The 10,906-nt window shown below is 33.8% G+C and overlaps 1 protein-coding gene across 1 annotated transcript; it reads left to right on the forward strand.

Moving 5' to 3' along the window:
- The first annotated feature begins 9,627 nt into the window (after positions 1-9,627).
- On the forward strand, positions 9,628-10,504 carry LOC145087063 (Rubredoxin-like superfamily protein). The gene has a single exon (XM_079024965.1). The coding sequence runs from the start codon at positions 9,811-9,813 to the stop codon at positions 10,375-10,377; it is 567 nt and encodes a 188-aa protein (XP_078881091.1). The 5' UTR covers positions 9,628-9,810; the 3' UTR covers positions 10,378-10,504.
- The last annotated feature ends 402 nt before the right edge of the window (positions 10,505-10,906 follow it).

Consider the following 10,906-nt stretch of genomic DNA (forward strand, 5'->3'; position numbering starts at 1 on the left):
GCCCATGTTTATGTTATGAGTATGCTAGCTGTCTTTGTGAATTTAGCATGTGTATGTGTTTATATGCTTTCCGGGCTAAGGCCCGATGCCGAGAAGGCCCGATGGATATTCATATGCTATGTATCTTTGTGATTATTGCATGGGTATGCGTTATTGATATATGTTATTGTATGTTGGGCGGGGACCGTTTTACCGAGCTCAACTCGATGCCGGGCGAGGCCCACTATTTGTTATGTGTATGATTGGTATGTGGTATTTTAGGGGAACTTACTAAGCTTCATGCTTATAGTTTTCAATTTATGGTTCAAGTACTTCTAGTTCCAGAGGGGAGAGCTCGGGATGACTGCATTACACACACCATTGGGATTTTGTTATGATGACATACTCTCATTTATGAAAATTGTTACATTGGGTTATTTTAAATGTTTGGATAATATATAAAGTTACTCTTTATCTTATATTAAAACGAAACTTTTTGGAACGATATTTTTGGATGTTACAAGCATGCAACATGTTAAAAAGTTTATTAAAGAAGTTTGTATAATATGTTACATGTATGTGACTTTGATGTGACATCATACGACATGCAAAGTGTTAGAGGGCTTTACATTACTAAAATACTTTATTTAAAGTGTTCATATATATATATATATATATATATATATATATATATATATATATATATATACCATATGGAAAAAGGTGTGTGATGACTTATGGGAGGTTCGAAACATGCATGGAAAGATGATTCAAGGATTTTGGGGATTGACATTGTCACTCGGGCTAGCTACATGTAGTGATCGAGACAAGATATGCATGATTATACTATGAGTCTCACTTAGACCATTTCTGGACCATTAGGTGATTAGCGGACTAATATGCTCATCCCCAGTCACGTCACTGGTCATAGGTGACTCTCCATGTGGTATACGATGATAATAATTTGGGATTAGGACTAAGCGTCCCCAAGAATGGTGTAATAAACATATACACATTTTAAATGGTTTTATTTATAACATTACCTTTCTTGTTATGTATTTATAGAGTTTTTCTATTAAAATTTATGTGTTGTTTATGTTTGGGAATAATTAGACTATGATGTTTTCTTTTATGTTGAAGGAACACCCTTTTGTTTTGGTTTTTGGTTATTTCTAAGCTACAAACTGTAAACATTTCCACAATGATGTTTTTAATTAAAATATTATGTTTTTCCTAAAGGTGTTGCTATTCCCAATGGTTGAAGGTGATGGGTGTTTCATGGCAGTTTTTGCAACATGGTGACAATATTTAGTTTCAGGTTTTAAAGTGTTGTATTAGGAATTTGGTCATAATGAATTATTTTGATTAGATTGGGGCGTAGGGGCCTCTGGATGGCCACTGGAAAAACCATTGTTGAGTAGAGGGCTCGAATTAGACTTTTTGTGTAATTTAAAAGTTGGAAATGGGTACCAACCACTTTTTAGGAGGATATTTGGTTAGGAGAGGTTTCTCTAAAAACTTGGTTCTCTTATGTTTATGCTCTTGATTTGCATACACATTGTTTATTGAAAGACCAAGCATATTTGAATAAGTAGCTTTTTTTTCTTTTGGATCCATGAGAATCCATTGGGATGGGTATGTATGAGTGCAATTTTTTATAGATATCTAAGTTATGGGATATATTTATATTATTTGGTAAACGTTGGTTTTGTAGGTTTGATAATTATAAATTAGGAAAATGACTTGTAAGGGTAACAAAGTATTAGACTTGTACAAAAAATACCATTGAACTTTTTCTTGTACACACATCACCAATCAACTATAACTTTTGTACATATATGACCATTAAACTTCACATTTGTTCAAAAAATACCATTATATTACCGATAATAATAGGTCATTAGCCACGTAGCATGCCACGTGGCATGCCATGTGGCTGCTGACGTGGATTTTACTGTTTATTATGTACACATTATACCATTAAACTATTTTTTGTACACATTATACCATTAAACTTTTTTTTTGTACACATTTTACCATTAACCTTTTTTTTGTACACATTTTACCATTAATGTTATATAATTTATTGAAAAAAAATATCATTTCAAAAAATACATATTATTACATAAAAGTAGGTTTCCCATCACCTGACGTAGATTTTACTGATTTTCTAAATTTTAGTAAACTTATCATTATAAGTCATTTTCCTATCGGTAAACAACGACATAATTTCAATGCATTTTTTTAATCATCAACCATAATCAAGAAGAGGGGGGTTTATAATAAGGTAACATGTACAAAATGTTTCATGAGTTTATAAGTGTGCCTTAAACGTAGTTTCCTAAGAAAATGACTTATAAGAATATGTTTATTAGACATTAGCTAAAATAATAAACAATTGAGTATTTCTTCGCCGCTCCAGATAAAAGTCTCAAGTTTAAACCTTGTGGGTTTCAAAATTGATGTATGACCAACATAAATTCACAATGTAGTTGTAAAAGAAAGTCCTTAGTATCATTGTAAAAAACAAGTTGTTTCCCCCAAACCTTACAAAATCAGGGAGTCACAATAGGTGATGGAAAACCCATTTTATGTAAAAGTATGTATTTTTTGAAATGGTATTTTTTGAATAAATTATATAAGATTAATGGTAAAATGTGTACAAAAAGTTTAATGGTAAAATGTACACAAAAAAAAAAAGTTTAATGGTATAATGTGTACATAATATACAATAAAATCCACGTCAGCAGCCACATGGCATGCCACGAGGCATGTTACGTGGCTGGTGACCTACTATTACCGGTAACATAATGGTATTTTTTGAACAAATGTGAAGTTTAATGGTCATATGTGTACAAAAGCTATAGTTGATTGGTGATATGTGTACAAAAAAAAGTTCAATGATATTTTTTGTACAAGTCTAATACTTCGTTACCCTTACAAGTCATTTTCCCTTATAAATTATTATCATAATAATATTATGAGATTGAAAACCCTATGTGTCACACCAGGTTTCCCAACCTGACCCACTCACATTATATGCATCACATATAACATGATTAAAAGCTATTGGGGCTTGTTTAGGATGCCTATTGATTTAGAGATAACTTGCAATAGTGTTTAGGACCATTAGGTATTTATGTTATAATAATGTTATGTATTGATTATAACATCCTTAGAGTTTTTGTATTTTGAAACATCTGTACTCAAAGATGTTTTAATAAAACGAAATAGTTTCTACAAAAAAAAATTAGTATACTAGATTTTCCGCAAACAAAAATACTACGCTTTTTCATCGTAAAGAAATATGTTTTTTTTGTTCTGGAAAATAGGGGATGTCACATAGATACAAATAGTAAGTTTCAAGTTATACTCAATACAAAAAAAAAATATTATTAAGACTTAAACAATAACCACTTTCTAAAATGTAATGAAGGTATGTTTAAGTCTTTATCATTCCCAACTTTATTTGCTCTTCGATTTCAATAAAGTTTTCAGATTATATGGAACCCATATAATGAAATAGATGCATGTCCCATGGAGCCAAAATAAACCCACCATGTATTTATAGGGGCATCAAGATTAAGGGACTTATAAATCATAAAGTATTGGTGTTACATTTCTTCACAAGCTATTTTTGAAGTTAGGACAATCTGTTGACTATGTCGTTTCTTATAACAGATTATCCACCAGGTTTATTGTTGGTAGGGGTGTAATTGAGTCGAGTCGTGTCAGAGTAACATTTTCAATAAATCAGAGTAACATTTTAAAGAAAAGTGTTGTTTATGTCGTTTCTTATAACAGATTATAACCGATTTTTGTTTATGCTTTGTTAAAAAATCAGAGTAACATTTTAAATAAAAGTGTTGCAGAATTTGTCTCAAAACAAAATTTGATAAAGATTTATCAAAACCATTTCCGTAGAAATGTATTTCATTAAAAAGACTCGGGATGTCATGTTCGATACATATCATAAGCATAAACAATACAACATAGGCCTTACCACATTATTCTGTATTTACAGGCCTAAAGTTCCTTAATCTCTCATCCCAAGACATCACATCTATGCTCATGCGCCACTACCTGTGTAACGCCTGTAGATCAGGGCTAGTCAATTTAGAGACGATAGGCGTCAAAAATGAATTTTTGATGAAAGATTATTTAGAATGAATAATCTTAACTAAGTTATAGTATATGTTACAAGGTTTTCGTGCATATAAAGAACGCCGAAATCCGAGTTATAACGAAGAAGTTATGACATGTCGAAGTTTCGCGACAAAACCGGCACGACACAGCGCAACGTAAAAAGTGAATTTACGTTAGAGCGATATTTAGCCTTAGCAATCTAAATGAAAGTCGTAGAATACATTAAACGATGATCATGGATAAAAAGAACGCCCAAATCTGACTTCGTATGAGGAAGTTATGATTTTTCGAAGTTTCGACTTAGCGGTATGCAGCCCGAATGCTCGATTTGAGACCGAGCGGTTTTTAGCCGAAACAATCTAAATGAGAATTGAAGATCTCATTAATTGTAGTAAAACGATAAAAAGATAGGCGAAAACGGACGTCGGATGAAGAAGTTATGATTTTATAACGGAGTTTTCCTGTCCCGGCCTACTAAAAATAAATAATAAAAATAAAGTCAAAATTAGCCGATGGAGTCTAAATGAAAGTTGTAGATCGTAGTCTCACCTACGCGTGGATATAAAGAACGTCGAAAACGAGTTCGTATGAGGAAGATATGAAATTTTGAAGTTTATTAAATATTTTCAATATTATATATATATATATATATATATATATATATATATATATATATATATATATATTGGCCGATATTATCCGAAGGGGGGGAGTCAGCGATCCTATCCAGGTTACGCCCCGTGTAACTAGGATTTACGCCCTGCGTAAATCAACCTTCCAGCCCCTATAAAAGGGTGTCGAGGGCAGCCGAGTAGTTTGCTTATTTCTTCCCTTTTTCTCGTGTTTTTGCATCGTTTTTCGTGCAAGAATTATCCCGAAGCCCCGGTATCATTCCCGAGCCTCGAAGCAAGTCCCAAGGCCCCGAAGATCCCGAGAAGTGCAATTCCCGAGCCGAAGCTCTGCCCGCGAGGAGTTTGGTTTTTGTGAAGATCTTCCAGATCTGCCGAAGAATACTACTTCTACAAGCCGTAGTGCTGTCCGATCATCTTCTAATCAAGTGAGTGTGTAGTTACTTTCTTCTAAACACATAAATATTAAGACCCCGTTTGATACGCATCTTTCCAGGTCCAAACAGATCTTTCTGGCTATATGGACCGGAAAGACGGTTTGATTTGCACAAAACAAGTGGTCTTTCCCGGTAAGATATGTCTTTCCCAGAAAGACCAAAAATCATATCTTTCTGGCTGAATGGGCTGGAAAGACAATTATACATCAAACCCCGCATCTTTCTTTCTTTATTGGATTATTAATTTTTTAAAATAACTTTTTTTAAATTTATTTTTTATTGAATTATTACTTTTTTTCATTATTAAACACAGTCAATCAGATGTACAATCAAACAACATGGTTTCTTTCCCAGTCAGAAAACTTTCCCAAACAGCACTTTACCAGACATCACTTTCCTAGACAGAAACTATCAAACGGGACCTAAGTATTTGCTATGAAATACGTGCTATGTGTATAATATTTTGTTGTTTATTTGAGATGATTGTGGAATAGGTGAATTATATAAGCTTTAATGAGTTAAACTATATATATATATATATATATATATATATATATATATATGTATGTATTTTGTATCTAAAAATATGTTGGGTAGAACATGAGTAGATGAGGTTGTTGGTAAGTGATAAAATATGGGTTGGACCATGACATAAAGGAATAAAGAGATAAACTTGTTTTAGATCTGGATGTATGGATCAGATCAAAATGTTAGTTTTAGATCCGAGAGTATGGATCAGATCAAGAGATTAGTTTTAGATCCGAGAGTAGGGATCAAATCAGGAGGTTAGTTTTAGATCCGGGAGTACGGATTATATATTTTTGAATTACGTGTTCATTCGATAAGGTATCATATGTATAGTCCCTTTTAGGAACGTGATTTTAATACAAGAATTGATTAAAGTATGAAATATACATATGTATGTGAAGTATTTGTTATTTTCTGAAATACGTGTTAGATATATTTGATGATATACAACGTACGAATCAGATATGGTTCAATATGTGTTAAAATGTATATATATATATATATATATATATATATATATATATATATATATATATATATATATATGATATTATTACTTAAAACCTTGTGTTAAGTATACACTAGTTAGTCTTTTTCCTAAACGGAGATAGTATCGGGAATTGATTATAAGTATTGTAGGTTTGCCTAGTGATGGGTTAAGACTTAAATGGGATGTTTAGTTCAATTAAGTTTGGACATTGGGTAGTCTCTTATTAAGAGTACGTGCGTTGCGAGATTGATGATCGGTGGAGTACGTCCTACGTACAGAAGTACATTTTATGTACGAAGTCTTTTTCAAAGCTCTGTGTCTTGGGTGCTGCTTGTGCCAGGGTACTATTATGTTCTCGGGTATGATTCTTTCGCATACCAAAGTACTATAATGTGCCAGAAGTATTATCATGTACAAAGTCTTTTTGGCAATTTTGTGTGTCGGTTACGGGAGCGTACGGGAGTACTCTAGTAGTATTTCCCCACACTTTTATTTTGAGAGAGCTTTGGAGTCGGCGTTTCTTTTATGAAGTGATCGACCGAGCTTCATATGTCAGCGTTTTCTTTCACGAAGTAATTAAGGGAACTTCGTAGACTGCCTAATAAAGTGTGTCGGTTATAGACCACTGATAGGTATGTCTGGTGTTATATTGTTGGATAGGGTGCGTCTGGGGGTGAAATACCTCATGTATTCAGGCCACTGCTAGGCAAAGTTCGATGCTGGGATAGGTAAAGTCTGGGGGTATAATACCTCATGATAGTCAGACCACGCCTAGGCATTGTTATCTAGATAACTACCCCTGACTTAAAATGTCTTGTGGTTCTTTCTTTTACGAACGAAGGTTCGTGGTGAAACTTATTCTATTCCCCTCATTTGATGTCTTTATTGATCCTCGTTTGCTGCTAGGGAATTTTCGAAGCAGCTTCATCAGTTGTTGTTCATATCGATTTCCTTAGGCTAGATCTCGTAAGATCATTGTATAGGGTCAGTATGTGGGGATCGACGGGATGGGATAGATTGTTTTAGAAATATGATTCATATGTGTTAATAATATTAGTGGTTTTGTAGGATCGAGATATACATTATAATCACGTGGTTTGAACTAAGAGCTTTCGTACTCTGTGTTCCTTAGGTGATTGAGTTCACCAGGGATATTTGAGCTAGGTGTTCATTAGGTATTATTGAACGGAGTATGTTCAATGGGTGTTCTTGAACTAGGTGTTTATTAATTATTTTAAACTGCGTGTTCACCAAAGGTAATCTAAGAACCATGGCAGCACTAGACTTTGTGCCAATTCCTTAGGGCAATTCTTAGGAATAAATGGGAGAAGGGTATTCGATTCTTAGGGTAAATCTTTACTAAATAAATGGAGATAAAGGGGGTGGGTAATTGGATTGATTATTTGATAATTAAATATAATAATTATATTATTGTGGGTTGAAAACCCTATATGCTCACCAGGCTCCCAAGCCTGACCCTCTCAGTTTTCTTTGTATTACAGGTTATGGCACGAGAACATAAGTTGGTTGACATAACGAGAGATTTTGGATTATAGGCCAGTAGTTATGTATAACTGTTGTAAGGTCTATTTTGTTCGGTTTATGCTTTTGGTCTGTATTGAACATGACATCCCGAGATTTTGTTATATAATGAAAATACATTTTTTTTAAAGAAATGCTTTGATAAACTCTTATCATATTTTGTTTTGGGAACAAATTCCGCAACTGTTTTCTTTAAAAGATTATTCTGATTTTAAAAACAAAGAATAAACAACTCTGATTTCTAAAACATCTAACACAAGGGACCTAGTGTAAGGACTTTCATCGGGATGGACACTACTGCTAAGAGGATTCCTCAGCAATAAATGTCCTTAAGGCAACCATGTGGGGGATGGAGTACACCTGGTGAGCACACAGTTCAAATAAACACACAGTTCAAATAAACACCTACAGGCTGCGATCCTGCTAGCGTTCCACTGGACTGTCTAGAATAGTCCGTGGTCGTCATCTATACTCCGCTAGATGACTGGATCATCAATAACATCTATAACGAGGCCTCTCATTATTTTATTTTGTCACACAACAACTATTATATCCACCCATGTTTTACCCAACACATTGTGTAGATATAAAATACGTTTTGTTACCCGTTATATTATCATTCATTTGATATATAATTTACACAATTTTAAACGGTTTATAAAATTATCAAATAATTGTATATATCACAATGACTTAAAAATTAAAATATAATGTTTAATAAAACTATATGTTAACTATATGTTTGCTTTACTACTAACATTTTGTTTCAAAGTAGAAATATTAAATAATAATTTGATAAAAGTTATTATTTTAACTATATAATTTTATTCTCGCACAATGCGCGAGGATTCATCTAGTAAGGTATAAAAAGACACGAACAATTACCACACATAGCTAGTGGAAACGTTTTCAAAATTTATCACGTAAATCATCCTTTCAAAACAATACATAAACCTCATAATCTTAGGCTTACACGATTATGGGCAATTATAACCCTTCTCCTCGTTGGAGTGATGATATTTATCGAACGAGAATCATAATCGAAATCAAGTTTGAAGAAATTTGAATCTCTCTAATATCACATGTTGGATTTATGAGTATAATCACAAGATCGATTTATATAAACCTGATAACTTAAAATTTAATGAAGAACATTTATTTGGAGAAAATGATATCCCCTTGATCTCGAAAATGATAATTCATGATTCATTTTTATTTCCCGTGATAGATGTCTTATTGATCAATTCAAATGGTTCGATAACATATATGTGATTGTGGTGTTTTTATAGATAGAAAGAATTTTTGTTAGGAGTAGATGAATCAATTGATATTCCTCTCACAAGTTTCTTTCATAATTAAATGTTTAATTTATCAATTCCATTTTATTTTTAACTTATAGAACTATATAGACTTAGTCTCTTAAGTTATAGACAAAATATCATATCCTACGTATGCTTTAAGCCTAGAGGTTTGTTATGTCATTATGACAAATTGTTATGCCACAAATGTTGCGATACATAATAAAATTGTACTCAACTGATAGTATAAAATAGTGTCTGATGATCACATTAACGGGTTCTTTTCCAACATTATACACTAAATGGGTGGATTAGCTGCATCACTCATATTATATTATATAATTGTACCCGACCGACTGATAAAAACATTACAAAATAGTCGGATGAACATATTAAGGGTTATTTTCTATCGCTATAAATTAACTGGGTGGATTGGTCGCTTCACTCATGTTATATATTAATTTGTTTCATTTTCTAACTTTTTGATAATCTTTAAAAAAAAAAAAAAAAAAACAGCTAACTAATTTTTGACATTTTTATTTTATTTTATTTTAACCCATTATTTGATAGCAGTTTCGATTTTCGAATGAAGCGAGGTGCCCCAAGCTAACGACTACCACCCAGCCTTATCCAATCCGTATCCTCCTCCATTAGAAGCAGCAGCATATCCTCTCCCATGGTTCCCTTTTGATTCCTCCTGCTCTACCCACCCCTCCATCTCCATCTCCACCACTACCACTACCTCCATTATCCGAACGAAAATGGCGTCTGCAGCATCAGCAACATTTCGCCTCACTCAACCTTCTTCTTCGTCTTCTTCTTCTCCCAGACCAAAACCTCATTTCACCCTCCCCTACAAACCCTACGTTTTTTCACCTATTCCCAAATACCCAAAACTCCAAATCGCTTCGAAGTCCATTGATGTCTCCAAAGAAGACAAACCCATCTTGGATCCACCAACAGAACCGGTAGAGACCACAGAAGAATTCGATAAACGCAGACTAGAAGAGAAATTCGCAGTCCTAAACACCGGAATTTACGAGTGCCGGTCGTGTGGATACTTGTACAACGAAGCCGCCGGAGATCCATCATACCCGATCGCACCTGGTTTGCCGTTCGATAAATTGCCGGACGATTGGAGGTGTCCGACATGTGGCGCTGCGCAGACGTTCTTTCAGAGTAAGAGTGTGGAGATTGCGGGGTTCGCTCAGAATCAGCAGTTTGGTTTAGGGGGTAACACGCTCACCTCCGGCCAGAAGGCGATTCTGATCTACGGTAGCCTTTTCTTCTTCTTTGTATTGTTCTTATCTGGTTATTTTCTTCAATGAAACACATATATGGTGGTGGTAACTGGTAACGGTATAGTTTTAAAGAATTTTTGTAATCTGTATACCCTTCTCATATAAGTTCTGAATCCATTGTTCAGAGGTGAATGCAAAATCTTTTGAAGGTGAATGAATATATGTATATGTAAGAGATGTGGGTAGGATTTTTTTTGAGGTTCTTGATGATTGATATGATTGTTGATATCTGTTCTTCAATTTCTCGATTCAAGAATATGTATGATGGATATTAATGGAATAAACTGTGTTTAGATAATAAAAATCTCCTCAAGCCACGAACATTTGCCTTTAACTGGATTGACTGTAGGGCTATGGTGAAAATAAACTAGAAACTATCTTTACATTTCACTAGACATGAGTCACATGACTTACGAGCATTTTAGGGCTATTTCTGGACATTACAAGGAGGATCGATTCGAAACATTAAACAGGTTGAAAATTCTTAACCCTAACCTAACCCGTTTAATTAACGCGTCATGTCATGTCAATCCGTTTATTTTCGTGTCGAGTTCGT

Source organism: Lactuca serriola, chromosome 2 (genome assembly GCF_051521515.1).
Source record: "Lactuca serriola cultivar US96UC23 chromosome 2, Lser_US96UC23_V15, whole genome shotgun sequence".
Classification (NCBI taxonomy): domain Eukaryota; kingdom Viridiplantae; phylum Streptophyta; class Magnoliopsida; order Asterales; family Asteraceae; genus Lactuca; species Lactuca serriola.

What these genes read in the sequence shown, in the direction of transcription:
- LOC145087063 (XM_079024965.1), top strand. Translation starts at nt 9,811, where the DNA reads ATGGCGTCTGCAGCATCAGCAACATTTCGCCTCACTCAACCTTCTTCT.